Here is a 16,151-nt window from a genome sequence, read left to right as displayed (position 1 = left end):
GACATTTTACTTCCCAGATTATGTGATTTACACCCTCCAGCACAAGAGCTGCTTGTTGCTGCTGATTGTGCACAACGCTTGTGATTGTCGAGGCAATTTCTCGACCGGCTGGAATGCAACGCGAGGCAGAACTGTTGAGCCAAATTCACGGAGGAGGTGTTGACCCCAAAAACAGGATTCAATCACCTCCTGTTGCATGTGGTGTCCTTTATGGTGCATTGGCTAATCTTTGATGAAAGAGGACAACTCTGTTTTAACCAATCCTTTGGAAATACATAAATGTAATGGTGACAATTAGAAGTTAATTGTCTGTATGTGATGCTCAGCTGGTTCCAGTCTACACCCACCTGCAGTGGACCACCATTGGTCCGGCATCTGGAGGATTGCAGGCCTTTACCCGCCGTAGGAAGGCCAGGATGGGGGTGGGGTACTCGGGCACCCCATGGTCTGGCCAGGCCATGAACTGGAACTGTCTCACCTCTCTCTTCTCACTGGAGCCATTCTGCAGGACAGTCAGAGGGTCGGTTAATTAGAAGGATGGAAGCTGTCAGGATATCCTGGCATAGTACATTTTGATTGGCTGCACTCAACTTTCAACAGGTTAAAGTCACATGGTTTTAATGAAAGGGAGCTGAAATTCTACAATTGAATTTAATCAGAAATGTAGCAAAGGTCTTGAGCTAACTCATAACTTTGATAATACCAGTGAGTATCACTTTGGGATTGAACTCAGCAGTTTCTGGGAAACGGTTACTTGGCATTGTCACCGTTCCTGACGGACACCGCTCAGTTGGAGACGTGCATTTAATTAAGAATTATAATAATGAAATTATAAGGAAGTAATGGAAAAAAGAATGGGAAGAGGAGAAATAAAGGACACATCAGTCACATCATCATGGCACGGAAGTATATGAATCAAAGTAAAAAAGTGAAATATTGTATTGCCTTTTAGAGAACAAGAGACCAATCTTGGCTGTTAAAAACCAATTACAGCAGTGGAAAAAAAAGATTCCGGTTGTAATAGCCTTTATCTTTCTTCAGAAAACTAGAAAAGAATTACATATTAAAATGTGATCCCAGTAATGATGAACTACAATTACTTACTGGGAACAGGTCCTTCATGAGAAGAATATATATATATATAAACCCAAATAACACAGTATGATACACTGAATCCAACGTTTTCAGAGATGACCTTGCATGCATGTATAAAATATCGCCATAACCAATAGCTGATAAGATTGGTGCATGATTTAAGGTTTTCCTTGCAACAAAAAAACAGGGTGAAGTTAGGTTTCTATTTAAACATATGATGTTTAAAAGACAAAATGGTCTACCAGGAAAAAAATCACAGGTATTTATAAAATGAAACCCATTTAATCCCCATATTATTTAAAGCTACAATCCCATATATACCTACAGAAGAGGATTAGGGCCATATGTGAATTTTGTTTTTGAGTTTCTGAGATTAAAGTCAGAACTCTGAGATTAAAGTCAGAATTCTGAGGATAAAGTCAGAATTCTGAGATTAAAGTCAGAACTCTGAGATTAAAGTCAAAATTCTGAGAATAAAGTCAGAATTCTGAGAATAAAGTCAGAATTCTGAGAATAAAGTCAGAATTCTGAGAATAAAGTCAGAATTCTGAGAATAAAGTCAGGACTCTGAGATTAAAGTCAGAATTCTGAGATTAAAGTCAGGACTCTGAGATTAAAGTCAGAATTCTGAGATTAAAGTCAGGACTCTGAGATTAAAGTCAGAATTCTGAGATTAAAGTCAGAATTCTGAGATTCTGACTTTATTCTCAGAATTCTGACTTTATTCTCAGAATTCTGACTTTAATCTCAGGATTCTGAGAATAAAGTCAGGATTAAAGTCAGAATTCTGAGAATAAAGTCAGAATTAAAGTCAGAATTCTGTCAGAATTCTGACTTTAATCTCAGAATTCTGAGAATAAAGTCAGAACTTAAATAAAATTCACATGTGGCCCTAATCCTCTTCCGTATATACCACATAGTATGTCTCCGTGCAAATGTAAAAGGCAGTACTGTACCTTGTAGAGGGCAAAAGTACGGACGCTGTAAGTGGCCAACTCCACAGTGTCCAGCATGGTGACCTGGATCATTCCATAGGTCTCTGTCCCTCGCACTGGCCAGTACTGGTCACACTTCACCTGGCAGAGCAAGAGAGAGGGCACGCTGTCAGGAGTGAACCGCTGCTAACATCTAGCGCGAGGCTTGTAGGATCACACTGATTAACACGGGGGGAACATTAGAGAGGTCACATCAAAGGCTGTGTCCACCGTCTGATTAAGAACCGGAGACTCCGAGTCAGCTCCCGTGTCTGCTCAAAAGTGAGCACAATGAATGAATTAAGCATGTGCATGTGTATCCGTGTGTGTCTGCATTTGAAGCAGGCTTCAAAAGGGCATTAAAAAAAAAAAGAAGCCCGCTTTGTCTTTTACCGGCCTGTGATCATTTTCAAATAGCTAATTGCCGGGTGGTTTGCAACCCTTTATCATGTTTGCTTTTGACACATTCGTGATTATTAGGCACTGCACTTGTTTCACTCCGTGTATCTATCAAATTGACAAATTGGCCTTTGACACAATTTTCACTTTACTCTCTTTGAAAGGATCAATTGTTGACCTCCTATTTACTTATTTCTACACTTGAATCTCATCAGATTTAAGAAGACTCCTTACTGGCTGTCGGCTCTGGTTTGAAACCAGCAATAATAAGGTGTCTGTTCTTCAATCTGGTATCAAAATAACGACTTCTGAATAAATTGTATCTGTAATTAAGTATCTGGAGGTGATGGGTCACATCACTTTCTAAACACTTGGCGTAGCCCGCTGATTGGTCCTGCTTCTAGATTCTGGGCTCAGTTTATTCTCTTTGGACATTTTTTTAAGACTAAAATCTTGTTTGGAGAAACAGTCCATAATAATTTGCTTCACCTTCTACATGTCTTAATGAGAAGATGACCCCGTTTTCAGTCAGTCAACAGCAGTCTGAATAATACCACCGGGGATTGACTTGGATAACATTAGGGGAAGAGATGTGGTGCGGATAAGCTAATCATATTGATACGGCAGTACCGAGCTGACATTTGGAAGCACCCTGGCCGTCTCAGTGAGCCGGTACAAATCGACAAACAAAATGCGTTAAAATTCTCCCCTTCACATTTCACCTTCCCCCGGTGACAGCTCCCATTCAGAGGCAGAGGTAGACCTTGCAGGAGAAACTCAACTGAGTGATGGGGAACCGCTTGCAGTACAAACATATGGATTAGCAGTCACCATCGTAATGAATATCTCCGTGCTGTTGCAGGTTTGGTGGCATATTCTCCCTCGCAAAACACACATAAACAGGCACAGACGCACCATCGCCTGCTTCGGCTTTGAACCTCGCTCCTCACGTGACGTCGCCTGGCCTTTTGCAGAGGACACAGACCTCTTATCTAGACACATATCCACACAAGTGAGTAATACCTCTGGTCTCGCTTCAAATCCTGACCTTTTAGGGTTTGCTAACTGGTAATGATAGCGCTAGGGGAAGCTAAAAGTTTCCTGCAGCTGGATCTTATCACATATGTCAAGCTCTTGCCATGTTTGGCATAAGATATTTGTCTGGCTGGGTGGTGGAGGTTAAACTCACCACACGGGTAGGTCCATGTGGGAGAGAGAACGAGACAATCACAGCTTTGGGTGAAAGCGTCTGCTAAATGCCCCGAATGTCAACGTAAATGACACAAATTGTAAAAAGACACAATGAGTCTAATCATGAGTACAGCTGGCATCGAGTGGTGTCTTATTTAATGCCCATTCATTATCGACTTGCAGTAGTTTGTCTGATGCACACGGATGGGATTTTTCATTACATTTCCTCATATTAATTCATTTTCATGTTGGTAACTGATGCAGATACAATCAATTTAATTCACAGTTAGACGCCGCATGTTGAGTATATACTGTATATCACAGACATGCGGCCAATTTTTTATTTAACTCAAAATAATTAACATGAAAGAGAATTCTTAATTTCTGTAGCGTAGTTTTTAATTGGGATTTATACACACCAGTGTTCAAAGAGTAAATAAACACTACAAATATTCAATTAATATATACTGTATATGGGAGAATTCTTCTTACAGTATAAATGTCAGCAATGCAGATAAAAAGTCCACTCATATAATCGTATTAATTAACGTACATTCCAGCTCTAAATGCTCTACTAAATATTTAAAGGCACCCAGATGAAACATGGTTCAACCCCCATTAGTAAAAGATGGGTTTTTGTTTGCATCTCTCTCCAGGAGGCCGACTCATTCTGAAACGTGCGCGGCTAAGAGGCCGTTCCATTTATCTTTAAGGTTCTTACGTTGTGGTGAGGGGATTTTGTTCATGGATGCATGGATGTCTAAGATCAAAGCAGGAGGGCATATTCGTCCTCCACAGCTCTGAAATTACCACTAGGGCTGCAGCTATCGATTCTTTTTGTAATCGATTAATTTAGCACTTTATCGATCGATTAATCGAGGAATCGGATAAAAAAAAATTGCGTTTTTAAACAACCAAAACAAATAATGCATAATGAAAATGATGTGGCTGTAAAATGATCAAGCATTTCTAAAAAAAAATAAACAGAGGTATTCATTCCAACTCCAAAATTTGGCTCCAAAACTAAGCCCATTTATTAAGTGCCAGTGAGAATTTAACAATACAGTTAAATCAACTTGGATAAAACATGGATAACATTTAATTTACGTTTTGTTTTGCCAGCAATGGCCCTTTCCTCTCCCTGCCCTAAATATGTGTGTATATAGTGTACTTCTTCTGTGCCATTTATGTATTTAGCTTTCTCTATCACTACAGTAACTGTTTGACCGTTCTTTTCTCTGCTCTGAACTCCTCCGTGTCTCCCGTTTGGGCAAACACAACAACTCACAGCCAAGCGTAAATCAGGCTTTCCGATTGGCTGTAAAAGCCGCTACGGGAGCCAATACGAGCGTCCGATGCATAAACGTAACTCTATACGTCACTCGCAAGATGGCGGATGAGAAGTGATCGATATACATAAACAAAACGGATAAATGCGCCACGGAGACGAGGAGACATCTAGTCACATATGTTACAACTTTACGCATTCGTTTTGTTGTCAGAAATAAATCGCTCACATGGGCAAGCAGGATACCGTTGTTTAGCCCCGATACTCTCTGTCGTTTACGGACATTCTGAGTCTGACTTTCCGCCATCGCGCCAACTAAATTCAGAATGAATGACCGTGTATGACGCGCTGGTGTGCTTCCTGAACAACGGTCCGTGTGGAACAATCGGATCCCTGCACATAGGCGCGTCATAGGAATTTAACGAGGCTTCGAGGCAGATGTTTTGCCTCGAGGAATTTTCATAATCGAGTTAATCGAGTAACTCGATGAATCGTTGCAGCCCTAATTACCACTCAGACACACCGAACGTACGGAAAGTGCTTTTGCGAGGATGTGTACATGCCATATAGAGAATGTGTAATAAAAATCATCTCATCAAGCATATCCACAAACCATATCTGCAGATATTCTCCAAGGTACCAATAAATGAGCTCTGTTCCAAAAAGACCTAGCGTGCCCCAAAATTTGCCTAAATGATTGATCGCATCGATAGCTGAAAATTGAAATAGATGATGGTACGTTTTGAAGGATGGCGAGTCATTTAAGTCTTCACTTGACATAACGATAGCTTTTTTAAAGACACTATAGATACTGAATAATGGACTGAGCCTCCTGTAACGACCCACACACACACACACACACACAAAGAAATCAATGTCTAGGTTTTTGGCAATGAACTATTTCATTTACAATCCCTGTTACTTCCAGTTCTCAGTCTGGGGACTCTTCTTCATTAGGGCCCACGCTAATAAAGAACACCACATACTGGCAGGGCTCCACACTGATTTATTTCCTCCAAGGAATCCGTGAGCATGTTCTCACAGTGGTAATTAAATAAACCCATCCCAATTTAGAATCTCAAGTTGCCCATGTGTTTTTCGCTGCTTTTATTGTCTTGAAGGTATTTTTACGGGCGCACAGGAATTGTTGGTGACGAGCCTCTAAACTCAAGCACTCAATATCTATCTATGAAGTGGCATGGTGGTGCCAAAATAAATACATAGCAATCAAGGACTGAACTGTTTTCTTATTTTTCCTTAGAGGGTATGTGCATGTTGTCATTAGGGGTGTGAATCTTTGGCTTCACAGCGATTCAATTAACGATACAGTAGTTGGCGATTTGATTCAAGGACGATTTTTTTTTGTAACGATTCGATTCGATTCTGTAAACCAAGATTTGATTCAGTAACTTGTAACCAAAATTCTTTATCCATTAAATAAACATGCAATAATGCGAGTGGGACTATCTGTATTCTTCTGAAAGGTGAAAAAATAACATATTTATTCTATAAAAAAGTAGTCCTGCATAATATTTTATGCTGAATACAAAAATGTAATTAAACATTGCTCAGTTATTTTTAACATTTTTCAGTAGACTACATGCTGGCAGGGGAGAGAGTGTCTTAAACGTATTAAAACATTAATCATAAGTAAGAATCACGATTCATCCAATTAAATGCATTTATATTGATTATTGGTGAAGCCAAAACGATTCATTCTATTTATTTATTTTAGCAGATCGATTTAGTTGAATCTATAGGACTGACAATCCATCGATTAATCGAATGAATCGTTACACCTCTAGTTGTCCTCATAAGCCAAGTTGCCATGGTAACTGCACCATAACAACCAAACAAACAGCATGATGGAAAAAGATAAAATGCATTTTTACTCCACAAACAGATTGAGAAGGAATTCATGGGAAAGTTTTGCTGAAGACTCGGGAGAAGAGAAGCAACACGAGGCGATACTGTCCAAAGACAACCAAAATACCCTTTGAAGTGCTTGTGACTTTGATCAGGCTGACAAATCCTGCTTTAAAGTAAGAGCGGATGTCTATCTGCCTTCAGGCATGGTTTGGTGCAACATTACTTCCCCCGATATTGAGCTACATAAATCTATACCTACTGTATATATGTCAGTAAACTCCCTTTCTGGCCACAGTTCAACTTTCAAACACCGATCTGATACGACTGATACAGTTGACTTCAACGGCCTTCAGATCTACAAGAAAGTGATCCGTCGTCCTCCTAGTATCTCAGCCCGCCTCACCACAAACCACCTGTTGGTTGATTTGGTCCAATCAGAATCAGCTCATCTGCTGCATCAATGGCTTTTGATATTTCACAGCAGTTAAATGTATTTCTGGCTTCTTTATTGACTGGTTTATGATTAATATATGATCATATATATTATTAGGTAGTAGTCATTATTTTCAACTTATCATTAACATTTAGAGTTATTGAATTGCTCATTACAGTACCGTTTCACTTGAACTATCTTTTATTGTCTTTTTTTTCTTCTTTTCATATTTTACTGTGCGTAAGAGAAAGTGGATTTTTCTGTTTTGAATTGACTCCCTCCAGTGTTTTTAAAATATAAATCAACTCTACCAAGAGTTAAATATTGAGTTAATACTGACATCTTCTAGAGGCAATTACTATTTAGTGTTACAAAAGAATATACGGATTAACACTACACGACCTGATGATTTTGATGTGTATGTTGTTTATTATCAAAAAAATGTCTTACCCGTGACTTCTCCTCCAGTCTGGTCATCATGACGATGGTGTTGGATCTTTGCTCCCACACCATCCTCCAGAAGTCGCTCAGTGTCTCTGGCAGCGGCCCCTGCGTAGCGATGTAGGCATTCTGCTTCCTGTAGCCATCGATGTAGTTGGAATTGATGTAGTCGCTGCCTGGAACGGCTGTGAGTGACATATTACACAGTAGGGTTAAGTCGATCTAATTAGGAGGCTCGTAAACAGAGATCTGATTACAATCCGAGTCATTTTAATCAAAACGCATGATAGATCACATAAGATGCACGGTGCTTTCCAATCAACATGTTATGGCCAACACTCTACAGAGACGTGAAGATAAATATGTAAAAGATGTAAAAATATGAGACAAATAACTTCTTGATCCTGTTTGAATCGTGGCATTTATTACACATATGATTCTTGTCAATTTGAAAGCTGATTTTAAAGGTTTTTTTTTGTCATTTAACTGTTGAAGTATGTTGGAGTGACACCTCTAGCTCCTCACAGGAACAGCAGGTCTAGCATCCCGGCTGAGAATCTGACAGATGTAGTTCTACTAAAGGATGCAACGACAAAACCTACTGCAGACTGCAAGTTTTTGGACTTTCTTTCAAATTGAAAAACATTATGTGTGTATAATTCACAGCGCAATTCAAACAGGATGAAACATTATTTCTGGTTGGCCGCCGGCGCCAACTACTATTGTACATCTTTTCTTCAAAATAAGGTACCGGGGGAGAGTGGAAGGGCTGTGACTTAGCCTCTCTATATCGAAGCAAAAAGGGTACATGTGTTTTGTGTTTAAACAGGGGATTTCTAAAGCAGCAGCAGCTGCAGGCATAAAACATGTCCTTGGTAGTTGTGAAGCAGGTCTTCAGCGACGGCAGCCTCAGTGAACGGTTATCTGAGGGGTTGAGTGGTTACATGAGCTCTTACCATCGACAGAGGTGAGCACCACTCTGGAGTGGTCATAGGCAATGACGTTTGCATAGCGATTCTTTGGCTTGTTGACCTCCATGTTGGAGTTCTCCCAGGTAAACTGCTGGCCTGGATCAATGGACTGTGAGAGAGGGCAGGACAGAAAAGAGACAAGAAGACGGAGGGAGAGAGAGTGGGTGGAGAGACACAGACAGCGGGTAGGGAAAGAAAAAAGAAGCACAACATGAGGCTCTTGAGCATTGAATGGATCATAAGGAGCAACACAGGGAATCCGTATATCAACAGGTTGCATAATATCATTGCATTTAACCTTGAATGCTAATAAAGCAGACGTATCAAGGCAACTGTTTTGGTCATTTAAATCAAGGACAACAACACAAAGTCCATCGTCCATTGACTGAGCCAAGAGAGTATCCATATACCTCCAATTTCAAAATCCAACATAATAAAAATGTTCATTTTCACTGTGAAATTACTGAAGGTTTTGGTGAAGTTTGCAGGCAAAGACCTATTTTTAGGATGGTCCTATTGAATTACTGAATTCTGAGAAGTCAAACGCATGACTTGTTTCGGTAACCAAGATTATTCTCATCCTCCTTCTTTCTCTTCTCATCTTCTGCCCTTTCTTATCTTGTATTTTGGTGTCACTCACCCCCCTCTCATCCTCTCTCTGTTTCCAACCCTTTTCCCTTTCGCGTCATTTGTCTCTCGGGCCGAGACGACAGCGGACTGCATACATATTGATCCGGGGAGATATGTGACGGCCTCCCCATCCCTTGGCTCGATAATGTCACAGAGTCTCTTGTTATTCTGGATCGATCTCCCTCAGCTCGCACCGGAACCATGTCCACTAATTCCCCAGACCTTTCCGCCTCGCAAATCCAGTCAGAACGACACCTTCGAGGTTCCTTCACTTACTTAACCGGGCTGCAGTTCTAATTGAATTATTAGAGGTTATCTTGTGTCAAAACGCGACGGCTCAAACAACATGATTATTATTGGATAATGGCTCAAATAAAGAACACGAGGTGAAGCCTGGAGAGGCCTTCACTACACATAACGCATGTGTAGGTTTACCCTACTGTAACAATCAAGATGCTGTACAGGTACAGACAACTGTCCTCCACTATGCCGTCCTATGGAGTGAAGTGGCACCTGCATGGGTGAAAATATGGCTTTAAAAAAGAAAGAAAGAAATCCTCCAGTACAGCTCCAAATTGCTCAGCACTAAGAATCATGTGGACACAGGCCTATTGCTGCTGATGAGCTCAGCGCTGCCAATTTCTCTGCCCCATGTCCTCCAGTATGAAGAGAGGGATTTCATTTGCAGTCTAAACATGTCATGTCCATTAGGAAGCTCAGTGAACACAGCAGGCACGCGAGACTGACGACAACGAGCTGACGCGTCAGCTAGAGATGGTCGAAAGAGGTGAAGAGCAAACACCTCGTGTGCTCCCGCTGACACACTGGAAACGCTTTCAAATGAGCAGAACGATGCCGTGACGACAGCAGCGTGATAATGCTTCCTAGCATTAAAAAAAAAGACTATCGGGGGGGGGGAGCAGCAGCATGCCCGATTGTCAAACCCTGCTCATTAGCCAGTGTGCTCATTGCTCAGTGTGATGGGGACCGGCGTTGGTGGTAAAGGAAGTGTCAGGCCGCCTCAAACATCTGGGAGGGGAAAGTTGTGAAGCCTCGACAAGTTCTGTGCCTTGGGGTACGGCGCGACGGGAGCAGCCGGCGAACGTGACTGTGACAAAGCGCCGTGAGCTCCGCCACAGTGCCTCGGCTGGCACGGAGACGGTCGGCCATCTGCCGGGCCGTGGAGGGGGTCTTCCCTGGCTTGGAATGACTGGTGCAGAGGGGGGATCGGGGCCGGGCAGGTTGCCTGCAGTCGTACAAGCCACTTCTCTGGCTCGATTCGTTTACACTAACTCAGCAGGCCGGGAGGGTGATGTGCTTGGAGAGGCGCTGAGCAACACAAGAAAGCACTTAGTTGAGCGCAGATATTTTTCACCAAGTTTGACTCATCTCCCGAGTTAGCTGCTAATTTTGTGGATATGTATTCATATCATATTATAAGTGTATTTTGTCTTTATTACAAGGACTCCCTTTTACAGAAGGGATGCTTTTATACTGTATCCTCCAAAATGACCATGAAGTTGAATAAAATAAGAGAAAAGAAACAAAAACTCGGCCGTAACCTTCTTGAAGGTGGGATTTTGTTAGTTTCCGCTACAATCGAGAAAAACTCATGTATGAAATCTGAATGAATTCAAGGTTTCAACTTGCTTATGCTTGACAAAGTAGACAAACATTGGATGTTGGTGGAAGCACCATATGGTTCTAAGTGTTTTTGTGTTTTTTTTCATGTGGGCAATGCCACCGGGTAGATGGTAGAGCAGTAATGTAAGTTTATCAAACAGATGTTATTTTCACAGTAAACGCTGGACGGGGAAGATAAAAGGCCAGTTATACAAGTGTGGGCTCATGGTGATGCTCGGGGAAAGGTCACGAGCCCAGCGAAATAAATTAGCTGTTTTTCTTTGGAGTGTGACATTGCACTGCAAATTCCATGCAGTCGCAACATATGCTGGTGGCAGACAAACAGACGATCACATTACTTCTTAGGTAGGTCAATGGATCCCTCAATGTGAGGAATAGAGCTGATTAGACAAAACAGATTGAACATTCGAAACAATAAATAAAAGACGGCGCTTGTTTTCCTGTTTTCAAGGATGCCTCGGCTCTTCATCTGGCATCGGTTCATCCCCAAACCAACTATGTGGCACTTTAAATGCAAATGTGCTCCCCTTTTTTTTTATTTTTAGGAAGAACACTGACAAGAGATAATCCCTCACCAAGTTGCATCGGGGAGCCCGCCTGCAAAATACCATTCTTTGGGAAAAACATCAAGATGCGCACAGATTGCTTAAGCAACTCGCCACCTGCTAGCTTTGTGAAAAAGTATCTCGCAGCTTTCCACGTAAGTGTTGGTTTCCTGGTGGGATTGGTAATAGAGCTGTAAAAATGACTGAAGAATGTCTATGAAAGAGGTCTTCCATAATCCTTTAGAATACATGCATATGGGATCAAAGAGGCATAAACACAAAACTTCCTCCCGGACACGACAACAGAGGAGCACATTTCCATGTTTGAAAAGGGAAGAAAACGCTGCTTCAGCGTTAGTGCGCGGCTCTTACCTCGTACTCCTGGGAGAAGCGGAGGCCGTCATTGGCCTTCAGTCGCTCTATGTGGTCGGCCAGGTCGCTGACGGTAATGGGTGGGTGCTCCCTCATTCCTGGTAGAGGAAGAAGAGAAAAAAGAGTGAGACCTAGCTTTTTTTCTACATCGGAGGTGGTACTACACAAACACTGGTTGGACCACAGGGTGAGTGAGGCTGCCGGTGGGACCATGAAGTGGCTGTGTAACGGTGAGCAGAGTGCAGTTTGTTCAACAATGCATGAAGAGAGAGAGAGAGAGAGAGAGAGAGAGAGAGAGAGAGAGAGAGAGAGAGAGAGAGAGAGAGAGAGAGAGAGAGCGCACACAAGTTGAAACAGGCTGGTGACATTTGGTGATATCATCATGCTAAGTGAGGAGGACAGAGGTGGGCTGGCACAGTGATGCACATGAGTGACTGGGTGAGCATGCTCCTGGAGGGAAGCAGGAGGCAGACATCGCTCTGACTCCACAACGCTCATCTGGTGGCAGAGGTGGGATCAGAGCAAGAACCCACAAGTCTCTACAAATCAGTCACACTGCCACTTCCCAGAAAAGGAAAAAAAAAAAAACCTGACTGGTCACCGGCCAAAACTCATTTCTTTGAAAATCCCTTTCCCTACAATGGACTATCTTTCAGCCCAGCCCGGAGCGCTTGGGCTGGATTAATTTCAACTAACCCCCCCCCAACCCCCGCCGCTCTCTAGATTCCTCATCGCCGAGTTATTGGATGATTTATTGCTAATCTACCGACACAAATTTCCCCCTGTGCCTGTGAACTTGGCAAGGCTCTGTGCTTAAACGGATTGCTGGGACCTTGCCGTATGTGTTAAAAGTTCACCGTAAGTGACGCATGACAAGGTTCCAAAGTTCTACACGGAGCATTATCAACCTTACATACATGGATATCCTCTAAGTCCAACACTTAAAACACTTTAAAGAAGGTACACACATTGATATAGTGCCTTTGGCTGAGTGCATCTATAAGGTCATGGGTCACACTTTCAGATGAGAGACTGCTGCACGCTCATTATTCCTGTAATGCTAATGGCTAATGGCTGGTAACTATGGCCACTGCACAAGATGAGACCGGGCCAATTACACTAATTTAATACTATCACACCGAGGGACCTATGAGCACATTAGCATCAGTGTGTATGTGTTTGTGCGTGTTCACCCAGGTCTTTTACAGCCACGTTGTTGGGTAAATGGAGAGTGAAGCCCTAGTTAATGAGGCTAATGCACAGCAAGAGTAACTGTCCGCACTGCTCAACTATCCATGAAACCATCTAGTCCTCTGCTCCCGCACAGAATAAAAAAAAAGGTGTTGCGGGAGGTTCCCCGGCCAAAGAGAGGACACCGCTGCATCCGCGGAGCACCGGGGGGCTACAAGCTTGTGGGCTTGTGATGTCTGTCAGGATTGCGTCGGGGGAATGAGATCAGGAGCGAGTGAGAGGGGGAGGAGGAGAGACTGCATGTGTGGGAAAATACACAGTAGGTCAGAGAGCAGACTAACTTGGAGTGTTGGGGCAGCGATGAGTGCTGGGACCTGTGGAGAGAGGAGAGTGAAGGAAGGAGGAAGAAGAATACTCAATCAATGGGGGATGGCTCAGGATCAGACCGGGGCCCAACAGTATGTGCAAATAATCTTCCAAGCAAGTTGGGAAGTGGGCAGCGGGTGGTGTTTGCTCTCTCAGGGAAAATTCAAGTTGTGTTGTTTGGGCTGTTAAAAAGAAGTAAGACTTAAAAACACTCTTTTATTGCTCAGAGTGAACTACACAACTGAGAACAGGGGACCGCATGTTCAGGAAGTTTGACTTCTAGGGAACTTTCATTGTTTTGGCCGAGATAGAAATTGGTTATGACAACATTATAATCGCCAAAGTAATCTGGGAATGTGAGTGATTATGTTGTAAACACGTTTTGCCAGATGATCTAAATCACGAAATGTATAATATCATTAAAATACACCTCTGTGACTCCGTAATTGGAACTACATGCTATATCTGAAGTGTAAACCTCAAGTGATCTCAGTTTGGTATTTGCACATACTATCTGAACCAGATCTGCCCAGGATAAACCGGGTCAGGCACTCATAGGTGGGGCCGAAGTCTGTTTAACAAAAACCAACATGCTGGAGACACGAGCTGCACATCGGCTCGACCACTTAACGGCAATCAGAATCTGAGCAGCGACGTTCACCTTCTGTGGCTGAATCACAGGGAGAACGAGCTACTGAGGAAAGACCTCGGAATCTCACACGTTTTCACGAGGCAGACGCAGCCATGGTGATTTCTGATAATCACCCCACTTGAAACAAAACAGCGAGGGGAAAGGGGAGAGGAAGAAGGAGAGAAATATTGACGTACAGACAGAGAGAGAGAGAGGGAGGGGGGGGGGGGTCAGAGCGAGAGAAAGAAAGAGAGAGAGATTACCCTACGGGAGGAAATGGAAGACAAAAGAGGAAAGAGGTGGAGTGGGAGGATGGGAGAACAGGGCTCTTTTAGCGGCAGCGCTGCTTAATTCCTCTGCAGGGGTTCAAAGAGGCTGTGTGTGTGTGTGTGTGTATGCCGAATGGGATCTTTAATAACCCGTGAGAGGAGACACACACACACACACACGCACACACACACACACACAGAGAAAACACACAGGCGCGTACAAACACGCTTGCTCCGGGTTGACATTTTCTCTGAGCTATATTGTTCCCTTCGCCTGGCTCACCTTGACATCAGAGGCAGCAGGACTCATTACCAGCTAGGGGGAATGAAAGGATCTCATGGCAGGAGGAGGAGCGAGGACCGGGGGGAGGAAGGAGGAGATCAGGGAGAAAAAGGAAGAAGGCTGATGCTGAGGCGGAACCCTGACACAACACCCACCCCGCCGCGCGTGGATGGAATGAGAATTCACTCGGCCTGTACTCCAATAACACCGTCCAGAGCTCGGTGTGATGGTGAGCATGATTTGTGAATTTTCTATATTGACCGATTTTCTTTTTTTCTCTTTTTTTTTTAAGAACTGGTCAGATTTACAGCCCTGAGGATAAATTACAAAATAAGCAAGACACATGAATTTCATACAGCAACATCTGCTACAAAGCCCTAATAAACAAGCGATCCATCAAACGACGGGAAGGCAGGCGTTTATTGCAGAAGTACGTTGCTCTTGGAAAGGCTGAGCTTAGAAGAAAAATCATTCCAAAATGCAATATATATAATTTGAAAAAATCCTCACTATTAAAAGTATGATTCCCCTTAGATTTATTCGTAGTATATAGTAGATATATAGTATAAATCTCAGGGAATTTCGGAATGAAGCCATTTCAAATCCTCAGTCACAAAGGCAGCATAGACGTTTCACTCATTTCTAATGAAAGGAACGCCGACTGAGCCTGCAGTTTCACCACTATGCGAGTCATTGAGAGGAACTGGAGGTTGCTCATGTGTTCATGTCTTAGCACAGAGTTTCCGACTTATAAACGGCATCCATGTCAACATCCAAGTGGTAACTACATGTTATATAAATGGTGCACAGCATTTAAAATCGTTACGCAACCAATTCCATTATCATACAACCATCAAGTTGACAACACAGACAACCCATCCCATCTGACATGAACACAACTGTTCATTCGAGGGCAGTCGCGGAGGGAAAGCAGAGCAAAGTCAGCGTAATATAGCTGCATGGATGATGGTTAGAGCGTGGCTCATTACCTGGAGTCTGGTAGTTGAGTCTTCTCATCTCGACAGGGTCAGAGGAGTTGGCCAGCAGGGAGTCTTTCACCCCACCTGAGTGCTCATCTTTAGGTAGGGGTGACGCCCGCTTCCTGGGGTGACAGAAACAGACAGGAGGTCATTAACCACATCATACCAACACCACCTTCATGCTCAATGCGAGGGCTCTAACTCAAACATCAATTTATCCAGCTAAGTGCATATGGACATGAAGAATGACATCAGTGTATCCATTATGTATTTAAAAAAAAGGACTAAAGGAAACACTTAATTCACACTGAATTCACTTAATGAGGTGAACGGCATAGTTAATAGTTCTAGAAACTAGTTGTGAGGGTCGGTAACTGAAGAGACGCTAGGTACCAGGGCATTAGCCCCATTAGTTTGACAACTGGAGTTTAATGTGTTTGAAGAAATGCCATCATTTTCCTGGAGTGGGCTAGGTTGGGTTTGTTTGCTGCTGGATAGGTGACAGCTGCTGTGTGGGTGTGTGTGTGTACACGAGCCTGTGTGTTTGGGTGTAGCAAAGATTTAAATGTGTGAGTTTCG

General features: G+C 42.9%; 1 protein-coding gene across 12 annotated transcripts in view; it reads right to left on the bottom strand.

The window, feature by feature from the left end:
• ptprfb (protein tyrosine phosphatase receptor type Fb) overlaps positions 1–16,151 on the bottom strand; it is a 154,754-nt gene that overhangs the window by 10,822 nt on the left and 127,781 nt on the right. For 6 of the 12 annotated variants that reach the window (XM_084008639.1, XM_084008644.1, XM_084008634.1 and 3 more), the window contains 7 exons: positions 15,582–15,694; positions 13,385–13,417; positions 11,853–11,950; positions 8,647–8,770; positions 7,700–7,875; positions 2,052–2,171; positions 348–502 (listed from right to left, as the gene is read on the bottom strand). In XM_084008639.1, coding sequence (XP_083864765.1) covers positions 348–502; positions 2,052–2,171; positions 7,700–7,875; positions 8,647–8,770; positions 11,853–11,950; positions 13,385–13,417; positions 15,582–15,694 — 819 coding nt within the window. The remainder of the gene's footprint in view (positions 1–347; positions 503–2,051; positions 2,172–7,699; positions 7,876–8,646; positions 8,771–11,852; positions 11,951–13,384; positions 13,418–15,581; positions 15,695–16,151) is intronic. The other 6 variants (XM_084008636.1, XM_084008635.1, XM_084008640.1 and 3 more) reach the window with 1 other exon arrangement.

The sequence above is a fragment of the Eutrigla gurnardus genome (assembly GCF_963514095.1).
Source record: "Eutrigla gurnardus genome assembly, chromosome: 4".
NCBI lineage: Eukaryota > Metazoa > Chordata > Actinopteri > Perciformes > Triglidae > Eutrigla > Eutrigla gurnardus.
Note: the sequence above shows the minus strand (reverse complement) of the source record. Positions and strands in the feature narration are given on the sequence as shown.